The sequence below is a fragment of the Podarcis bocagei genome (assembly GCF_964188305.1).
Source record: "Podarcis bocagei genome assembly, chromosome: 2".
Lineage (NCBI taxonomy): Eukaryota > Metazoa > Chordata > Lepidosauria > Squamata > Lacertidae > Podarcis > Podarcis bocagei.
In genome coordinates this window covers 48,861,273-48,883,041 of record NC_138126.1, presented here as the reverse complement: position 1 = coordinate 48,883,041, position 21,769 = coordinate 48,861,273, and the positions used below count along the sequence as shown (strand labels likewise).

The 21,769-nt window shown below is 42.7% G+C and overlaps 2 protein-coding genes and 1 long non-coding RNA gene across 5 annotated transcripts in view; 1 reads left to right on the top strand and 2 right to left on the bottom strand.

Moving 5' to 3' along the window:
• The window catches only part of ARHGEF3 (Rho guanine nucleotide exchange factor 3), a 128,690-nt gene extending 120,730 nt beyond the window's left edge, over nucleotides 1-7,960 (bottom strand). For both annotated transcript variants that reach the window (XM_081184191.1, XM_081184192.1), the window contains exon 1: nucleotides 7,846-7,960. In XM_081184191.1, coding sequence (XP_081040317.1) covers nucleotides 7,846-7,883 — 38 coding nt within the window. In that variant the 5' untranslated portion in view covers nucleotides 7,884-7,960. The remainder of the gene's footprint in view (nucleotides 1-7,845) is intronic.
• LOC308581694 lies at nucleotides 7,941-20,278 on the top strand. 2 transcript variants are annotated; one of them, XR_014005175.1, is made up of 3 exons: nucleotides 7,941-8,015; nucleotides 14,309-14,366; nucleotides 19,835-20,278. It is a non-coding gene; the product is annotated as an uncharacterized lncRNA (long non-coding RNA). The 2 variants fall into 2 exon arrangements; XR_014005176.1 differs by lacking the exon at nucleotides 7,941-8,015 and having other exon boundaries at nucleotides 13,976-14,366.
• Nucleotides 17,995-21,769, bottom strand: part of IL17RD (interleukin 17 receptor D) — a 57,647-nt gene continuing 53,872 nt past the window's right edge. The window contains exon 13 of the mRNA XM_081184094.1: nucleotides 17,995-21,742. Coding sequence (XP_081040220.1) covers nucleotides 21,627-21,742 — 116 coding nt within the window. The 3' untranslated portion in view covers nucleotides 17,995-21,626. The remainder of the gene's footprint in view (nucleotides 21,743-21,769) is intronic.

Below are 21,769 nucleotides of genomic sequence, written 5' to 3'. Positions count from 1 at the left end.
AACCCTAAACACTACAGGCCCGTGTCTTGTGCTAGTGAATTAAACACTATGCATCTAGAAAAGATTATGAGGAAAGCCATTAACTGTATTTCCCACAAAATGTTAAGCCACAGCTATTTTTCATGCAAGTATTCCACTGATACTAACAGATTCCATCATTAGCACTGAACCAGCTGTTTCCTGACCTGCTTGGCCCTTATGCACACATTCCCTTTTGTTAAAACGTCTGTTCTTCCAAAGCCACTACCCATGTAAGTAGCCTAGAAGGTTCTACAGAAGGTTCATAAACAGAAAGGAGAGTTTTCCTCTCTGTGTTTGGGGACCCTCCTTTATCAGGGCCTCTGATAACACAGAGGGTTCTGCATCCATTAAAGTGAACATGAGTAAAAGACCCCTGCAGGCATTACTCATGCCATGTAGGGAGGATCGGGGGCCAAGCATACAGGGAAATACATGCAAGAAGATAGGGCAGGGGTGTTGGTGAGAGCAGATATGGGGGACATGCAGGAAGCAACTTGGTGGGGTGGGGAGGGAGATGGAACTGAAGTCCAATTATGCAAGGGGAAATCCAATGCACAATCCATCAGCAATTGATGTAACTAAGTATGTTTGTATTTTACTCACTTTGTACATGAAACTTACTCTAGTTTCAAATAAAGCACATATACATCTCATTGCTTGACTAGTTCTTTTGTTTATATTATTCTGGAAAACAGAAGGGAAAAATACAACCACAGAATCAAATGATGGGCTACACCCAAGTAATATAGGGCATCTGCTTTGAAGCCACTTGCAAAAATAATTTCATGAACATGTCCCAGCAGGTATAGATTAGTCAGCACACCAACATCATCTGCAGTAACACCACCAAATACATCCTCAGACTCTGGCTTTCCTCCTTATGTATGTATGCAAACACACATCTGAACACACAAGCATGTGATAAATGGGAGGGTCCTGGCTGTTGGGTGACTTATGTGTGTGTAATTACACCTAACAAGCTAAGAATCTGCAAGGAGAGTTCTTGATTGTCAATCGTACTTTAGGAATACAGCACTGAAAATTGATATTTTAAATGGAAACTTTTGCTATTGCGGACAGAGGGATATACAGTACACTTTTTTGTGGGGAGGAAGGCAATTCCATTTCATTCCCCCCCTTCCTGAAGTACCTATGTGGTCTCCTCTGTAATATAACACAATTGTAGGGAATATTATTAAAAAGTTCAATAGCTGGAGCTAGAATTTTACAGTGCAATCCCATACAGGTCTACTCAGAAAAAAATGTCACTGGGTTCAATGGTGCTTATTCCCTGGACTGAATCCTAAGGATTTCTGCCCAATTATTTTTCACATAAAGAAAGGTAATGCACAGTATCCCTCATACTTAAAACAAAATCCATCATACCAGCTGGATGCAGAAGTACCTAAACACAAAGGGAAGATGTACCAAGTATGGATATCCCATTGCTTTAAACCCTTAAAAGTCAATAATTGATACATAGGTCCCCAATTCTACATCACTGTATGTTAGCTAAATACTTTTAGATTTGCAGAACTGAGATTTTAGGTCTGCTTCTTGCAATATCACTACTACTAGGAATAAATAGCCCTAAAAACAACATCAACCATCCTCAAGAACTTTTCCCAAAGATAACAACTTAATAATCAAGTGTTCTGACCAACTTAGTGGTCTTTTCCCAACTCCAATATATTTAAATAAGCAGTTTACAGAAGCCTAGACATTCAAACTACATGTTACATGCTCTGATCCTATTAAAAATGATGTACAAAATAATAAAATGCAAGGCAGAGAATAGTGGTTGCATGTGCCAAAGTTTGATCAAGATATCTTCCTGATCTCAAAACGTTTAGGACTTTCAAGTCCAAACCAGTACACTGAGTTCTGCCTAAACAGTGGGTGGGAGCACAGATGAGATGTGCTTTCTGCCATGTAGCCAACTGCAGTTAACAACCTAGTTACTCCATTCTAGATCAACTTAAGTTTCTGAATACACTTCAAAGGCTGAATACACCATGTAGAGTACATTACAATAATACAGTCCAGAAGCTATCAGGCCATGTATCAAAATGATCAAAAATACAAGATTTGTTTTAGGCTTAGCATGATGTGTGAGCCAGGCCTCTGCCCTGAAAGACAAATGTAATAATGTTTAAAACCCCTCATGTGAGTGACAGATACATAAACTACTAATTGGAAGCTGTTTCAAAACTCCAACCACAAAAAAGACACATTTCTCTCAGGAAAATTGCCCTTATTTTCTAAGTAATTATCTCCCTATTGGCCCTAATCCAACATGGAGAATGTTGAAACTTCCAAAACTATATACTCCCAAAGAGTCAAAGGACTATCTGTGATGATATGATATAGATAAATGCTTGCAGAATAGGGTAATGAGACTCTGTAGTAGAAGCTTACTGGGTATTCATAGCTCACAACAACCCACCACACTTGGGTCTGTCATGCACAATTGTACAAATGCATTCAAAAGAAGAATAAAGTTGAAGCAAGACATCAGCTATCAGTTTAGATAGTCAAGACATCAATCCTCTTGCCAAGACTGCACCTAAACCTAGGGCTTTTGGAAGCAACCAGGTGGTGCCAGAGTACTATTAAATCCTCTACTTTTATATAAAATCTGGTGATGTATTACAGCACATTAAAAACTAACAGATGAACAAAACAATCCAGACTATAAGAAGCCAGTGTAAATTACCCTGGGGTAAATTATATTAGTGCAATTTATCCCTATTTAGCAGCTGGGATACTCTGTGAATAATGGCAGGATATCAATTTAATAAATCATTATTTTAAAATGATCTAAGCCTGGCAGAGGGAAAACAAGTGTTTAAAACAGAGTTTGAATTACACCACCCTTTCTGCCAGTGTAAATTCTGCTGGGTTGCTGAATTGAGTTTGGAATAGGGGTAAGTGTTCCTATACCCTGTCCCAACCCTGCCAAGGCCCCAGAACACCACTTCTTCAGGACCTATCCTGGCCTTGGCTCAGTCAGCTTCAGGTGAGCCAGGATGGTGGAGTTGAGGTGTCCAGCTGAGCTGAGGTGTCCAGCTGATGAGCGACAACCAGAGATCCACCTATTCCAAACTCCACTCATCCCGGCAGATCTTGGTTTTGGATTTCTCCCTTACTGTGGCATAAGCGTTTCTGGACTAGAATCCACTTCAATCATTTACACAAAGTGCTAACCATAAAAGTGCTGCCAAAAGGACAGGAAATGCAATAGGCATCACCTGTGTGACATTTTTGTGCAAACCTGAAGAAGTATATAAGACTGTGTTTATTATTATTATTATTATTATTATTATTATTATTATTATTATTATTTATTGTATTTATGAATCACTGTTCTTTGACCAGAGCCCAGGGCAATACAGAGACAAAGCAACATGATTACAGCATTACAAATACAAAATCAAAATATTCATAAGGTAACAGTAATTAAAAACACAGTTATTACCATGTAAGATGGGAAAAGCCTGGGTAAACAGAAACATCTTTAGTTGATGTTTTTAGAATCCCTACAGCAAAGGGAAAAGATGGAACTCCAGAGTGAGACGGTTCAAGAACTGAGGCCCCACTACAGAGGTCTTCTGCAAGTCCCCTCATCACAACAAATCCTCATAAGGATTACAAGCAATGCCCCATTCTGCCAATCTTAAGGATAAAGTCAGCTGGTATTCACAACAACAATAACTGGTGATGCCTGTCAATTGAGGGGAACACTTTAGGCATCTGAGGCTGGCTCTGTTCCATGAAACCTTATGCTACCATAAACCTGCTATTCTTGAAGGTGTCATAAAACCTTTTAGTTTTTTTGTTTTGTTTTTTACCTGGCATGCATTTCTTCTAGGCATACTGGTTTCTAAGCTATAATAAAAGCAGCAGCTAGACACTTCAGGTCACCATTATGAAGCTCCTACTATGTTCTCCCAAGTGAGTCCTGCAACAAATTGTTTCAATATATCCTCCTCACCTCAACAGAAACACCCATGTTCAGGGTGCCAGGCAGCCAGGGAACCACTTCCTACACCAGGATACTGTAAGATTTAAAGGGCTCCTGAAGGTCACTAAGCATGTTCAGTCCTCATTGGGCTATTTTCTTCCCCTCTTTAGGTTTTCTTAAAAACATGTTTTGCATTTCTGCATTTCTCAGCATGTACTTGAGAATGTTAGTAATTGTTTCTCTGGGCCTAACTGCACATTAAATTAAATGTGGAGTGTGCAGAATCATCAGTGTTTCTCAGCAAGATTAATACTAAGCACTTGGGTGATTTTCAATGGTACCAATAGCAGCTTTTTTCTAAGGTAAATGTTGAAGGGGAGGTTATTTTCCTAGTGATTATGGCTGTTGAGGGCTTAAACTTTGCAGTCCTGATTAAAACAGGGGAGGTCCGGATATAGTAGAAGTTCAACTATTTTAGTGTATGTGCTGCCCCAGAGTCTCACTGCACTCAAGATTTAGATCCTCCCTTTAATATTTGCATATATTAGCAACAACAGATAGGAATATTGAAACATATTATTTCAGTATTCAAGACATGGCAGTTCAGTTTAGAAGTCTTGAACCAAGACATGTCACTACAGATCCACTTTATTAGATAATAAGATGCTCATCAACAAAATATTGCAAGTATATGTCTGCCACACCTACCATAAGTCACTACATCTTGTGTCATCTTAAAAAGATGACAGAGCTGTATCATTTAAGTATCGATGTAAACTTTCAATCTGCTTTCAAGTGAAAGTGCATGCCAATACAAACTAACTTGCAGGAACAGTCCGCTTGATTTCACCATCTGAAGGTCCAATTTCTATTCTTCCGATATAAGACAAGGTACCATAAATCAATTGAGTCTTTAGGAAGTGTGAAATGTACTTTACTGTCACTTTTCAAATATTTCTAAGGCAGGTTAGGAAAAATGCTTAATTAAGTAAGTTCTTTTGAAAGTCAGATAGCAAGCCAATTTGGATCTTATTTTTTAAGAGAATTTCACAGAATCATAGAATTGTTGCGCTGAAATTTTACACCATTTAATTTTAAAAACCACTAACATAAAAGATATATTACTTTAAGGCTGCTTCTAATGCAGGGATGGGGAACCTCTGGCCCTTCAGATGCTGTTAGACTTCAGTTCCCATCAGTCCTAGCCAGTATGGCCAAAGGTCAGGGATGATGGGAGTTGCAGTCCAACAGATTCCCCATCTCTGCTCTAAAGGCTACTTCACACTATGCATTCCGCAGCTGTGATGTTGCATGACCAAGTACATGCAAATCTGAAGCCTTGTTACTTGTTCTGGGAACCACAACGGTTGACATGAAGCTCTATACCTATACCACAACGTAGCCTATCAACATGTCAACATGTCTCTCATTCTGTCATATTCATGCTGTCATAATGATCATGGAACTGGATCACATGAAGACATTCTTCATGTCAACCACCCCCTATTTTCCCCCACTCCTGTACTAAGCATTCAGCTGCGCCATTACTGAAGTTCTTTTTTTTTTTTAATCTGACATGCTTAGCCAGTGCAAAATAGTAAAATAGCAAGAGGTGGTGGACTCTCCTTGGAGATTTTCAAGCAGAGGCTGGATGGCCATCTCTCATGTGTGACAGTTGAGATTCCTGCGTTGCAGAGGGCTGGACTAGATGACCCTCAGGCGTCCCTTCCAACTCTACACTTCTATAACTCATCAAGGATCCAGACAGCTGGATCGAGGCGGGTCGGGGCTGCTGATTCTTCTAGATCTGTCAGCAGCTTTCGACATGGTCGATCACGAACTTCTGGACCACCGCCTCGCCGACGTGGGGATCCAGGGCACAGTCCTTCAATGGCTGCGCTCGTTTCTCTCTGGTCGGGGACAGAGGGTGGCGCTTGGGGGGGAACTGTCATCCCGCCACTCCTTGGTGTGTGGAGTGCCTCAGGGTGCGATTCTCTCCCCGATGCTTTTTAACATCTTTATGCGCCCCCTCGCCCAGCTTGTCCGGAGTTTTGGGCTGGGCTGCCATCAGTATGCTGATGACACCCAACTCTATCTGTTGATGGATGGCCATCCTGACTCGGCCCCAGACACACTGATCAGATGCTTGGAAGCTGTGGCTGGATGGTTACGTGGGAGCCGGTTGAAGTTAAATCCTTCGAAGACAGAGGTCCTCTGGCTGGGACGGGACGATATGGGATTGAGGGGGCAACTCCCATCTCTTGCGGGGGTGCAATTAGTGCCAGCACCGTCCGTTAAGAGTTTGGGTGTAATCTTCGATACCTCCCTCTCCATGGAGGCGCAGATTGCAGCTATAACAAAGGCGGCATTTTTTCATCTCCGCCAAGCTAAGCAGTTGGCTCCTTACCTCTCTCGCCCTGACCTAGCCACTGTGATCCATGCGACGGTCACCTCCAGACTGGATTATTGTAACTCGCTCTACGTGGGGCTGCCCTTGAGACTGACCCAGAAACTCCAGCGGGTGCAGAATGCCGCAGCGAGACTCCTTACGGGGTCTTCGCTGCGGGATCACATTCATCCGGTGCTATACCAGCTGCACTGGCTCCCGGTGGAGTACAGGATCAGGTTTAAGGTGCTGGTTTTAACCTTCAAAGCCCTACACGGCCTAGGACCCTCGTATCTACGGGACCGCCTCTCCTGGTATGCCCCACAGAGGAACTTACGGTCCTCAAATAAAAACATCTTGAAGGTCCCAGGCCACAAAGAGGTTAGGCTGGCCTCAACTAGAGCCAGGGCTTTTTCGGCTGCGGCTCCAACCTGGTGGAACGCTCTGTCACAAGAGACTAGGGCCCTGCGGGACCTGACATCTTTCCGCAGGGCCTGCAAGACGGAGCTGTTCCACCAGGCCTTTGGTTAGGGCACAGCCTGACTCCCTCCTTTGGCAATCTTTAAAATACTTTAGTTTATGGTTGCCATCAATTTTGATTTTAATTAATTCTTATGATGTTTTTATAATGTTGCACTATTTTAGTGTTGTTAGCCGCCCTGAGCCCGGCTTCGGCTGGGGAGGGCGGGATATAAATAAAATTTATTATTATTATTATTATTATTATTATTATTAAGGAGCAGACGAGAGGGTAAACTAGGCAAACCTGCAGGAGCGCCTGTTAAAAATAAACTCATCTGATTTACTGCGAGAGCCTTCGTGGACAACAGCCTACTTTTATCAGAAAAGGGGGGAAAGGACGCTTCTTATCATCCTACAGCTGGTGACTAATGGGGATAACTCGTCAGGAATTTGCCGGCACGCGGAGCAATTCCTGATGGAGGTAACCCCCCCCCCCGCAATCTCCAAGCAGGAAGATGCCCAGCTCTGTCACTTAGACAAACCATTTGGCGATCGCCAAATACTATATAGCCTCCCTCTCCTCAGCCCATAACGGGCGTTTTCTGCATTCACAATAAAAAAGCTAGAGGGGTTGGTGGGGGGGAGGAGGAGCTCCCCTTGCCAGGGTGAATCTTTTAAACCTTCCGTCCTCGGCACATGATTGGGGGTTTCCGAGAACACGACGTCGCCGGGGGGGGGGCGCCGCTTCTGGAAACGCTCTGGGCGGGTTGCTGCTTTTGTTTTGGTCTTTCCAGTGCCAGAGAAGTTCCCTCAGCAAAAGCTGAGCAAAAACAACAAAAAACCCTGATCCTTTTTTTTTTAAGTTTCCACTTGACAGGCGGCGTCCCCGCCCCACTCTCGAAGCCCAAAGCTCTGCTCTCTCTCTCGGTTCCAATAAACTTCTGCGAAGGAACCGTCTCCCCGACCCCGCACAGCCTGTTGCTTCTGGCAGGCGCCGCTGCACGTCCCTTACCTGGCGCTTGGCGGCTCCTCTTCGTCAGCCCCCTGCATGGGAAGCTCCGGAGGAGGGGAGGCGGGAGCTGCCGGCAGACCGACCTGGCAACTGAGGCGCGGGGCCGCGCGAGGGGCGCCGCTTCCCCACCAGCCCGGAAAGAAAGGAGAAGCGGGTCTGTCAGTCGGTCCGTCAGGCCCCGGCCCGGTGGGCTGGTGGGCGGGAGCTGCTAATGGGAAAGCAAGGAGGCGGCAGGAGCGGCTTCCAGCCCCCTGTCAGGCAACCGCGCGGAGCCGAGGGTTAGGGGGACTCCTGACAGGGCGGCCGCAAAAAATAGAGAGAGAAGGGGGGAAATGAAAATAAATCTGCTAACTTCACCCGCCGCCGCGGCTCCCTCAGTTCACACACGAGGCCCCGCCCCCTTGGCTCGGCTCCTGGCGCGCAGCACCCGCCTCAGTTTTGAAACAGCCGCGACGGCGGCCACGAGCAGAAACGCTCGCTTCTTCGCCTCACGCCTCTTAAGCGCGCTAACCGCGAGTCGGGGCCCCGAGCCAGCGCGGGCGCTCGAGGTTAGAGCGTTCAGACGTGACGGGGAGCGCTTTGTCCCCGGCCGCTGTTGTTGGGGCCTCTATTCCGCTCTCTTTTGGCCTCAGCATTGCGTCGGTTCGGTCAACCGAAAAGGTTTTTCCCTCTCGGGAAGAGTTCCTCGTGGGGGTAACGGTAATATCCCTCCGTGTCGGAGTTTGGTTTCTGGAAAAGGGGGCGGTTCCCGCGAACACGGAAGTCGCGCCTTGAGCTTCCCGGAGCCCTTCTGCCTCGTCTCAAAATCGGGCGGGTGGGGGTCTCCGTCTTATTTATTAGTGCCAGGGGGAAATATGCCCTGAAGCTGAGGTCTTTTGGTGTGTTTCTAACCTCTGCTTTTCTTAAAAGTTCCGTGGTTTTGAATAAGGCTGGAGCAGAGGTTATGGAAGCAAGTGAGAGCAATGCTCACGAAAGCAGGGGTTTCTCCAAGCTGTATTTCAGAAAGCAGCTGATAAAGCGGGTCAGTATGAAAAGTACGCTCCTTTCCTCCCACAGAGATGCACTGTTAAGGGCAAAACTACACGACTGGAGAAAGTGCAATGTGCCAACCTACCTTTGAAAGGGAGATCTGATTCAAACATGCCCAAACTTGAAAGACAGAAGCAGCAGGAAGTTTAAAAGGCTCAGCCCTGTTGACACCACCACACACTTGCTACGAATTATTCTACTATATTTACAAAGCTAAATGCAGTGGCGTAGCGTGGGTTGTCAGCACCCGGGGCAAGGCAAGTAATTTGTGCCCCCTAACCCGTGAGAGAGAGTGAGTGAGCCAGGTAGGGGCAGAGAGCTGCGAGTGCGAGCGCCCCCCCCCCAGATGTTGCAGCTGGCCCCCCCTGCACCCCCCACGCTACGCCACTGGCTAAATGGTTAATAGTTTTGCCTCGTTGCATATTTCATACCTTTCTTTGTACTTTCAAGTGGTGGCTGCATGTGCTGCATTAAGGCATGCCAACAAATAAATTGACTTGCATGCACTTATCTGCATAATGAAAAGCTTTTCAAAGTGTGTCAGCCATGAGCTCTCTGCCTCACCACTACTCCACCCATTGGCTAAACTGCAACGATGTCATGGAAGGTTTGTGAACATTTCAATTGTTCAGGATGAAGTTGTTAGCATTAGAATGCTGACAGTGCAGCTTCTGTAAGGAAATAAAGCTTCAGGAAATAAGAAGGTTAGGCAAGCAAATTTTGAAAGCTGGGAATTATAAACCAGGAAACAAGAGCAAGTAGGTTAAATAGAATTGGCTGAATTTTCCACATTGAACCATCTGGTCAACTTTTTTTTCTGCTGGTTGCTGGAACAAGCAGCCTCGTCCCATAATTCTTTCCTTATAGGTTCACTGAATGCAGTAAGACTTCCAGGTAAACTTTTATTTAACTGATGCAAAAGCAACACCTAGGGTGGCTTACAATGTTTAAAGTTACAATTTCATAAAAACAACAGTTTGAAACAACCAAGGATTCTGGCTCAGCAGTTAAAACCAAGCATAGAAAGTAATAATAATAATAATTTATTTATACCCCACCCATCTGGGTGGGTTTCCCCAGCCACTCTGGGGGGCTCCCAACAGAATATTAAACAGAATAAAACATCAAACATTAATTTTTTTCCTAAAAAGCGAATTTTCTGCCACACACAACAACGCCTGCTGGAATTCAAAGGTTTTTAGTAAACAATGAGATACAGAGCAGGAGAGAGCTAACCTTGGGACAATATGTTCCATAATCTAGGCATGGCAACTGAGAAAGCCCTCACAATATGATTGGGCTATAAATCTGCCTTACATTTAAAAAAAAACTAATCAAAAACTAATATGTAGTATGTTTACCCCATTTTTAGTTGAAAGCAAAGACATCAACAATTACTGTCCCTGAAAGGTTTATATAAAACACTTAGCATTTGTATAGGTCTTGAGGTAATTTAAATATATTCATATTTCTCCATAATCCTTAAAGCAAGGCATGGTCTGGATATGTGTGATGGTGCAACCTTGCTAAAGCTAGTAAGTGTAAGTCTGATCAGATGGGGAATTGCCTGGGAGTCTTAGGGATAATGCCTTTGAAGACTGTGGAAGACAGGTAGGATAAACATGTAATTTGACAGAGCTAGTCTGCTTTAAGGTAGGTTAATGCCATCACCCTCATAGTGCAGAGATAACAGTGGCTTGAGTTAGACCACAATAAGAATCGTCAAACTAATACTTTGCTGACTTGCCCTAACTTTACTCAGACTCTTGCTAAATTCAGTGAGAGTTATTACTGCAGCCTTAGCTGTCACACTATACTGAGTTAGTCTTTATTTCCAAAGTGTTCTATCCTTAAAGCTAGATATTTATTTATTCAGCAGTTTTATCTTGCTCCTTAACAATAAATTCTCTGGGCAGGGTACAAATTAGAAATATAACCTAAAATGAAAACACCAGCTAAAATATCATTATCCTCAGAATAAAGCAGCATAAAACCAGTAGTGCCCAGGGTCTAAAAAATACTCAGAAAGGTTTTTAAATGGAAAAGTCTGGGTTTAGAAGTTAAAAAGTAAATGACTGAAATCCCTCAATAACTGCTTTGGTGATTGCCCATAATCACAAGTTAAGCAGTAAGGGGGAGATCTAGGAAAAGATCAAGAGCTATATTTTTGGAAGTTATGCTGAATGGACAATCCTAAAAGAATCCCTGGAGAACTGAAGAGAGTTTTAAGGTTAACTAGGAAGATAGAGGTCTGTGGTAGTTATGATTGTTGCTCCTATTTAAAATATATGTTTATAAGCCACCATTACGTACCATGCAGAGAATTAGGATAGAAATAATACCTAATTTATTAAGTAAACATTTCTTCACACAGCCACAAGTGCAATGCAACATTCAGAAATGTATTGTGAATACAATAGAAAGTTCATTCTTTATGGTTTCAGTTCAACACTTGCTTCATCTCCATCCCTAATTACTGTGCAGTATACAAGCGTTACCCTAAATATACACTGTGGCTTCCTTTTAAACCAACTCCTCCTGCAACACCTTGGCATGTTTGCATAGACTATAATAACAAGCATCCAGCTTCCTTCTTTCATGACTAATGTGGTTTTACTGGAACATTCACAGGTTCTCAACAGTGCAATCCTGAATATATTGTTACAAAAGTTGGGTGCCTGTCCCTTTCTCTGCCAAGCGGTGGCAAGAGCCCATGGGGTCCCAGGCACACACACAGGGTCTGTGTCCCTTTGGAGAATAGAAGGCATGGCAGAGACTGCCATGCTTTAAGAAATATGGTTTATTCACCTATTTACACCTTCAGTCTGCATGAAGGGAGTCCAGATCTTACGGCTTATACATTTCCAGAAGCGGCAGTGCAGGCAACCTTCAGTCTGCCTCCCTCAAAGATGGATCCTAGCTCCTCTCCTTTCTTCCTCTCAGAAACCCCTTGCCTTCCCCCAGACCAGTTACCCTGGCAACCTCCCAAATCCCCAGTCTCTGTTCACACCTGGAGGAAGAAGTTAATGGCCCTCTATTGTTTCTCTGGCTCAGCCTGGTTGGTTTGCTGGCACAAGCCAACCCAGGAATTCCCTGTCTAGCACAACTCTGCAGTTTATGTTTTAATCCATATCCCAATTAATAAAAATCCTAGCATTATTCATTCCTAGGGTTTAGGGCGACACCCCCCCCAATCTATAACAATATTAACTTTGAAGTAAATCCCATTGCTCTGTAGGAGAATATCTGCTTTGCATACAGGTTCCAACCCTGCCCCTGTAGACAGACATATCTCAAGTCACTTGGCTGCTAAAAGCATTGTCAGCTTGCTCTGAACAGGGTAGCAATTTTCTAAGTCAAAAGATGGGAGGCAAATATCCTGAGCAACATGGTGGGAAGACCACTCCCCTTCCCAGGGGGGTAGAGTTGTAGGCGGGCATCCGTGACCGTTCTGTGCATCATTGAGACTCTAAGCTGCGTCACGCCCTCTGGCTGACCAATCAGGTGATCCAGGGGGCATGACCGCTGCGGGCGGTTAGGCATTGGGTAAGCCTGGTTCATGAAAGGGGAGGTTATTGCCTCCAACTGCCTCTGCTCGTTAAGGGTATCCCAATAAAGGGATCTGGGTGTGTGGATCCTGTCTGAAGCCTGGGTGTGGGCCAGGGCCATGCCACAACCCCATCGGGGACCCTGGGGGATGCTCTTAATTTACTTATATCATACGGCTCCCCCTATTGGTGGTTGACCCTTAAGAGACTTCCTGCAGTTGACCCATAAGAGACTTCCTGTGGGCATGCAGGAGTCAGGATATAATTGGTTTCAACGAATGTCTAATCCAAACCACTCACATCTGTAACCAATAAAGCTATGGCCTTATTTATCCCATTAGGTAAAGGGACCCCTGACCATTAGGTCCAGTCACGGACGACTCTGTGATTGCGGCACTCATCAAGCTTTACTGGCCGAGGGAGCCGGCGTACAGCTTCCAGGTCATGTAGCCAGCACAACTAAGCCGCTTCTGGCGAACCAGAGCAGCGCATGGAAACGCCGTTTACCTTCCTGCTGGAGCGGTACCTATTTATCTACTTACACTTTGACGTGCTTTTGAACTGCTAGGTGGGCAGGAGTTGGGACCGAGCAACGGGAGCTCACCCCGTCACGGGGATTTGAACCGCCAATGGCAAGCCCTAGGCTCTGTGGTTTAACCCACAGCGCCACCCGCATCCCATATAGCCCATTAACTCAAAATATTTGTGTCCATGTGTTTATTATCTAATCAGTGTTCCCCAACCTTGGGCCTCCAGCTGTTTTTGGACTACAACTCCCATCATCCCTCGCTAGCAAGACCAGTGGTCAAGGATGATGGGAATTGTAGTCCAAAAACAGCTGGAGGCCCAAGGTTGGGGAACACTAATCTAAGTGGAATGGTGGGCCCCTGGGAATGGCCAGGCAGGTTACTTAATCAGAAAGCAATGCAAGGCAGAGGATACCCAAGGTCTGTCCAGTTTTAGTTCTAATTTTAATTCATTAACAAATATCCATCCCAATACTTTTCTCTTGCCCTGTCTTCCATCCTAACTCTAACATACTTCCATTTTGCACTGTAGGCTTTCAAAGTATAGGACTATAATGCATGTGGGAGGGAGAGACCTGGCTCACCCCAATACACACAGTTTTCAGCCCAGGGTGGAAGGAGGCCAGGACACTGGAGCAGACCTGAGACTGGATTTAAAACACACACCCTGTTAGTCACAGACACCAAAAAGCAGCTCCACTTAGTTTGTTCAGAAGGCTTGGTGAAAATGAAAGTGTGCGTGAAAATAAAAATGAAAGAAACCTGAAGAGCAGCTCAAAGACCACATTCAGTATTGCTTTCCAACACCAAAGAGAAGCTGGCTTGCAACATTTACCGTATTTTTCGTCCTATAGGACGCACTTTTCCCCCTCCAAAAATGAAGGGGAAATGTGTGTGCGTCCTATGGGGTGAATGCAGGCTTTCCCTGAAGCCTGGAGAGCAAGAGGGGTCGGTGCGCACCAACGCACTGGCTTCTTGCTCTCCAGGCTTCAGGAAGCTATTCGCAAGCCCTGGGAGCCCGCGGGAGTTCCCGCTGCCCCAGCCCCGTGCCTGGGGGGGAAATATTTTTTCTTTCTTTATTCCCCCCCCCCAAAAAAAACACCTAGGTGCGCCTTATGGGCCAGTGCGCCCTATGGGGTGAAAAATACGGTATATGAAAACAAAGAAATAAACAGCCAGCCACCATTCCAGCCCCTAAGTCGATAGACCAAACCTCATTGTTAATAATAAGAGTAAAGCAAACCCCTAATAGTTTAGTTCATTCATGTTTTGACTGACATGCCATCATAATAGTTTTCTCAAACTTTTCGGGATGCAGTAGACTTTACATTAACTTCATTCTGATTCACTGTTGGATAGTAAAAAAAACCCTGGGATTTTGGACATCTGGAAAATGGAGCTTTTGGCACAAAGAAAGGTATGTGAAGCAGCTTGTTATTCACATTGCCCAGGAGACAGCCTAAACTCTTTCTAACAGGTACTTTGCATGCCTCTCTCCTTTCTCCCTGACATCTAATTATTTGCTTTACAAAAAGGTAGATCCTTAAAAACGATCTATGGTGAATCAAATAAATAAAGAGTTTTATCCAGGTTAAAGTCATACTGCAGCAAGTCATTCTGTACACCATGGGCAACCAATGTGTTGTTTGCCTGCAACTCCCATGATCCTTTATGAGTCATCATGCTGGCTGGGAATGAAGGGAGCTGTAGTTCAATAATATCTGGAGGTCACCATGTTGGCTATCCCTGATGTTGACTGTTAGCAACAAGCAACCCAGTTGAATCAGGATGGAAGGGAGAGAGAGATCGCATACAATAGCACATTTTCATGAGTGAGTTGACAGATTTTGTTGTGTAGCATATTAGATACTTTCAAATATAATAACATAAGAGAAGGCTGTTGCTTCATCCTGTTCTCACAGTGGCCAACCAGATACTTATGGGAAGCCCACAAGGAGATGATCACAAGTGGAAAGTCCAGCAACTGGTAGTCAAAAGCATTACTGCTTCCAATCGCAGAGGCAGAACAAGGCCATTGTGGCTAGTAGCCGCTGATAAGCTTTACCTCCATGATGGGCTTTTCTTCCATTAATTTGTCCAGAAGCCTAAGTCACCCTCCTGGTCTTTGTGTGCAGCCTCCCAGCCAGCACACATGCAGTTCTCCCCACTTCCTGCTGCTTCATCCCAGAACCCTTGCCAAATGCAACCCCCACTGCCATTTACATCAACCCTCCCCTGGCAATCTCCGTTTCAAATGCCTCCTGCAAAAGGAGTTCATGGCTGAAGTAAGATCTGGTCTGATCTTTCTTGCAGTTCCCCCTATAAGTTGTTACTTGTCACCCCCTCCTTCTAGTTGATTTTTCTCAGCTGAGGTGCAGGCAAACCATCAGACAGGATTCTCCACTTGAACAACTTGCTATTTGTTTTGCCTCTCTGTTCAGCAGCAACCAGGTTGCCGAGACCAGATCTGCCACTGGTTGTTGAGTTTTGGCTTGGTGTATGGGCTTTGCATGTCAAAACCCAGCACCTTTAATTGTGCATAAAACACACATACCTGCAGTGTGCCAGTAAGCAGACATATTACAAGTCATAAATAGTCTACTAAGTGAAGTTTTGCCAAGGTCCCAGGGTATACAGTCTGAAAGCTCATGAAGTCACCACCTTGCTGAAGCTAAGCAGATCTGGTTCTGGTCAGTGCCTGGAAGGATGACTGTCTGCAAACCACACGTATACCACATTGGATTCCATAGTGTGAGAAAGGTTGGACAGAAATGTAAGAAAATAGATAAATTATGAAAAATGACTTATCACCTTGTTTGCTGTAGTATGTTTGTCACCCACTTGGAACAAAGCTTGAATTGGGCTTGCCTTAGTAATTATTAGCATAAATACAGAGAGCATTTATTAAGCTCTTCAACATTTTCTCCCATTTTACTTGCACAAGTTTCATTTGCACAAGTGCCAAGGAAATAATGTTTATCAACAGAATGTATTTTATTTATGTCATTTCAAGGAGATACAACAGTATGCAACATAAACCCTGTTGTAATGCTAAAAAAAGATCAAATAGTTAAAAAATACACATGCATATAAAATCTAATTTAAAAATGCAAGAAACACAGGATGAACTTTATGACATTTTATTCTGGTGTTAATCTCTAAAATATGGCAACATAAAAACTAAATTTATCCAAATATCAGCTACCGTCAAGAGCTTATATTCATGTACATAAACATGAAAACTGCTACATTTACTGAAGTGTTGACACATGTAGATACATCTTGCAGTTTTCAATTTACACACAAAAGAAGAATTATAAACATTAACAATTATTGTAACTCTGCATTTGTGTAATCTAAAAACAAAACCCAGAACACATAAGGGATTATGTTACCATTTGACAAACTTCAGTCTGTAGCAACAACACAACAAAAAATGGTAACCTATCCCCTAAAATGTACATTAACATTTTTGGCATACAAGAGTTTTTGTCAAAAACCTTACTGGGTTGGAGTGGGATAACAGAATTATGTAAGATTCTCTATTATATATTTGAGTCCTGAATACACAAGTAGCACAATCCAAACAAAAGTTAAACACATTTAAGTTCCCACTGATTTCAGTGTAAACATTAAAGCACATGTTTAACATGCTCCTCTTGAACTTAAAAGTGCCTGACTCATACCCAATGGTCACATCTGCACAACCTGGAATATGCATGAGCTAGCCTTGGACTTGTAGAAGAAGAAGAAGAAGAAAAGTTTGGATTTGATATCCCGCTTTATCACAACCCGAAGGAGTCTCAAAGCGGCTAACATTCTCCTTTCCCTTCCTCCCCCACAACAAACACTCTGTGAGGTGAGTGGGGCTGAGAGACTTCAGAGAAGTGTGACTGGCCCAAGGTCACCCAGCAGCTGCATGTGGAGGAGCGGAGACGCGAACCCGGTTCCTCAGATTACGAGACTACCACTCTTAACCACTACACCACACTGGCTCTTGTGCACTTCTAACTCCTATGTTCTTGTCTCAGAGAGCCATGAGAAGTTTGGAAGTGTTCTTTCTGCTTTTAGTTAGCTATAGTTTGTTATATTGTCTGGACCAACAAACTGTAGTTAACATTAACTCTGCTATACAGTCATATCTTGGAAGTCGAACAGAATCCGTTTCGGAAGTCAGTTTGACTACCAAAACGTTCAGAAACCAAAGCGTGGCTTCTGATTGGCTGCAGGAAGCTCCCAAAAGAACATTCGGCTTCCAAAAGAATGTTTGAAAACCAGAACACTCACTTCCGGGTTTCAATCATTCAGGAGCCAAAACATTCAACTCCCAAGGCATTTGGGAGCCGAGGTACGACTGTATTTAAAAGCCAGCTCCAAACTGCTGCTTCTGAAGGCCTTTTAAAAAATAACCATAGATTAATGTTAACACTAGACAGCGTTCTCAAAGCTACAAACATGAGTCTGACCAAACTGTGCCTGGCGTGCTCTGGTCCATGGGGTCACGAAGAGTTGTACACGACTAAACGACTAAACAACAACAATTTTAACCGTAGTCTGTTGGTCCTGAGAACATGACAAACTAAAAGCAGGAGTCAAAGCTTCAAAACTCCTCCTTCCAACAATGCAAAAGGGTGTGTATGTGCAAGCCTGAAGCTCACATGGGTTCATTATAGTTCACACACACTGTGATAAGTCATGGTTTAGTGTGTGGGGTGGACCAGCTCTTTTGTTTTCTGTGCTGAGTAGTCAACTTTTGGCATAATCCACCACGAGTTCCTCTAGTGCAAGTCTCATTGGAATTAGCAGAATTTACAAAGGGCCACAAGTTTTAATGAAGCTTGCACAATATTAATTCCAAGTAAATTTGTTCTTTGTCAAAAGCTCACCAGTCAAATTTCCTTGGGTACAATTTCAATTCTGAGATGAATAATTACGAGTAAAAGGGCAAAACTCAACTAAAGGCATGGATAAATATTTTGTAGGAGAACTTATCTCTTGGGGAAATAATCTTGGGCTTTTCATGAGCTGTCTTTTGCTTGCTGGGATTGTTTTTAAACAAACAACCAATTTAGTAAGTGAGAAGTTAGCCAGAGTGGAACGACTTGCTTAGAAGAATCAACAAGCAAAAGTACATCCCACTGAAGTCAGAGAAGCTTCTTCCCATGGGAAAGCCAAAGCATATGGAGAAAGAGGATGGGAAGAAAATAAATCCTTGAACTGGTTTGCTTTGCCCCTGAGTTTGCTCTTTGCTACCTGTGGGTAACTGCCCTGACAGCCACCATCCAAAACAGAATAGAGAATGCACCATTTTGCACTGAAGTTATGTCTAGTATGCACATACATTACATTAAAGGCAATTAGCCTTCGTCTCAAATGTGTTTGCTCCACAGTCTTGCAAACCTTTTCTTTTTTTTCAGTCCTACTGCTGTTTTCAATCAGCAGAGAAAATAAGTTTGGGGTGTCATACGTCCGGAATTTCCCAAACATATCCAGAATACTGGAGCCGGAAGCAGTGTCCAGGCAGAAATCTCAAAGCTGTCCGGGAAAATCCGGACGTATGGCAAGCCATGTCCGCATTGTCATTTTTGGCAATTTACCTTAAAAATAGTCCAAAAACTCCATTTTCTTTCACTGTTTGAAATATGGCAAACCTAAAATAAGTTGCTATCTAGTTTTTGTTTACTTCCCATGGCAAAAGGCAGGCAACTTCCTATCATATAGCATGAGGAAGTGGGATGGTTTACCTACTGATGAGACCCATTTCTATTCAAAACAACTGTCTAACAGGAGGGCTACTTTTCTGGCCACTGATGCTAGATGCAAATGCACAAAAGCAGTAGTTGTTGGGAGAGATTTTATTTTGGAAAAGAGAAGCTTGGAGAAGAGAGTCATTAAATCCCCACATGCTTCCCTCCACAAACACTGATCTCAAGGCTCCATGGGAGAGAGAAAAAGGCTGGGTGGGGGTTACAATGGAAAAGTAGTTGGCTGCAAAAGAGTTAAGCACCCACCCCCTAAAAGTACTATAAAAAAAATAAAGTATACTATCATGCCTTGACATAAGAACTTGTAGGAAGAGTTCGCTGGTTATCTATAGTACCACTGTTGCAATTTCTTTCCCACCATATAGATGCTCTACCTATTTTTATGGCTGTTCTTTGTCCCTAGGTAAGAAGTTATCTACTTTGGGTTACAGGGAAATAATTGGTGGTTGTTATCAATCACCTGTGTCAGAATAAAAGAACTGTATGAAAGAGGAATGGCAAGCTGGCTGCGATATCACCGTTTTCACACTGCTGGTTCTGGAAAAAATGATTTAGAACAAACAAAACAGCAGAAGAGAACTCTGAAGTCTGGAGAAAGATCAAAGCAGTTATAGGCAATGCTTAGGCATTTACTTCTTGCTCTTTCAGGCTTACAAGCACATAAAAAAAGTTTACCACCTGAAAATACACAAGCCAACCACAGCAAATTGAAAATATTTATCCTTCAAGTGTCTGAAAACTTGACATCTGTAAGGAAAAACTGCCAAATCTGTGACTGAATTGAAAATCTGAAGAATTCAAATAATTAATTTAGGGCAAGTGTTAGTAACTTGTTGCTGAACTACAATTCCATTCATCCCTGACAATTGGCCATCCTAGCTGGGGCTGTTGTAGTCTAACAACATGGGGGGGGGGGGAGGAGTTCTCTACTTAACTAGATATGGCATTTTCTGAACCCTTTCCCCAATTCACACTCCCCTCTCTCCAAGTGGAGTTTGCTTCTGATCTTGGAGCCAACTGGGGGGGGGGAACTGGTGGGGGAGTATTTTGAGAGGAAAAGCATGTGCAGAGGCAACACTAATTGTTGAGAAGAAAGCACCCTCTTTGTATCTGTTCGCAGGCACCCAATGTTCTAGCTGCTGCATCATCTAGTTGGACCTTCCATTCAAAATTTTTATTATGTGTTTTGCTATCCTAGTTTGCCAAGTTTGCCACTTGTCTTTAAATTTTTAAAAATCACTGAACACATTTTACTTTGAAATTAAGGGAAAGCTGCCAGACAGAAGTGCCTTGATTGCTGTGGAACGAAAAGTACGGTATTATGGGGCAACTGCTGTATGAACTTTCAAGTAATCAGGATACACAGGCTAGCTTTCCAGCTGGTCAGCACACAAATAGAAAGGAGCAGGCAATAGAATATCAACCATGGCAGGCAGTGCAAAGTTTTTTTTAAAAAATTAGCATAGTTACCTTGGGCAGAAATACCATTATTTACGGCAGTGATTCTTCAGCAAAATATCCTCTCATCTTTAAACCATTCAATAAAGTTTTCATTTCAGAATAACATCAACAGAGTTTCTTACTAAATTTGATGTAGTTATTGCAATTAAACACTAACCTACCTTAGACTAAAACAGTTTTAGGGCAATTGTGATCAATACATTTAATACAATTTGCAAAAGCTGTCTCTCAATGGACTTTGCTTAATGATTCCAAAGACTCTGAATATTAAATTTGCATGTACATCCAGATTTTTTCCATACATTTGACTGTTATGCACTTGTATTTTGTGTTGTTGTGCTGCTGCTGCACATACAACTTGTCTTAAAAAATGTATATGCTTAATACATTTGCGTCTTTTAAAAATACCAAACAAATAGGGAAAATAATGTATATATGCATGAACAATTATATATGTAACAAATCCATGGCACCAGTGTAAAATGGAGGTCATAACTTCATTATTATCTTATCATTAAGATTTTCTGAGATTTTTAGTATGATGTTAAGGACACTTTGTCAGTCATATAAAGCAAAGGTTCGGCTTTATAACAATTGCTTATAGTTTCCCCCTTCCTCAAAGCCTAATGGTTTTACTGGACTATACATAGCATTTTAGTGTTTACAGGTTCAACTAAGAACATTTGCAGAGATTCAATTTTCCCTAAACAACAAATAATTAATCCTAAAATGAAAGTCTGAAGAGAACTAGTAAACATAATTGAGTTTAAATGTAAACTATTCTCAAACTGAAATGGCAAAATAAAGATTAACATAAATATGTCCACAGGTTAACATAAGACACAAAAAATGTGACATGTTTTAATTTTCTACCAAAACACAATGGGGCAGATAAACATGAACGAAAAAAATGAGAGATTTCTTTTTTTTTTTTTTAATAAAGTCTATCCTTTATAGAACTAGTCTTTGGCATTTTAACACTGAATTCTGCCCTTCCATCCCCCAATTCCTGCTGCAGACTTATTATTGTAGACAGTACTTTAGTATTTAAGAGCCAGAAGCATATATAAGATAATGCACTGAATTATCAGAGTGCCAGACATTACTGGCAACTCATTTTGTACTTCAAAATACATATTTCAGAAAGTAGACATGTTCAGTTTCTGTATATATAACTTGATCATGAGTCTGGTTCTAGGAAGAACTTTTTTTAATAAAAAAAAATCTTAGCTGTTACAGTATCAAAGCAGAAAATACTTTATTTTATTTTTTTAAAAAGAACTATGTATAAAAATATACTGGCCATAAACTCTCCTGGGGAGCAACAGATAATCTGCTAGGAAAGTGTATTTTCCTTCAAGTAAGTCAAGTGGCTGTGATAACGCAGAGATTAATGCATACACAGAGGCTGTCGATGATAAAGTGGCAATGCGTAACAATCTTGCAGTGTGTTATAAAGGTGCGATCGGCTGCAGTTCTTCAGTGCGGATATGGCAGTGAAGTTCTGCTTTACATATTCCAGGCACTAAGGATTTGGTGGCAGCAAGCAAAGGAGGTTCTTCTTCTCCTACAAGGAAAAATGTAGGAAATGTCC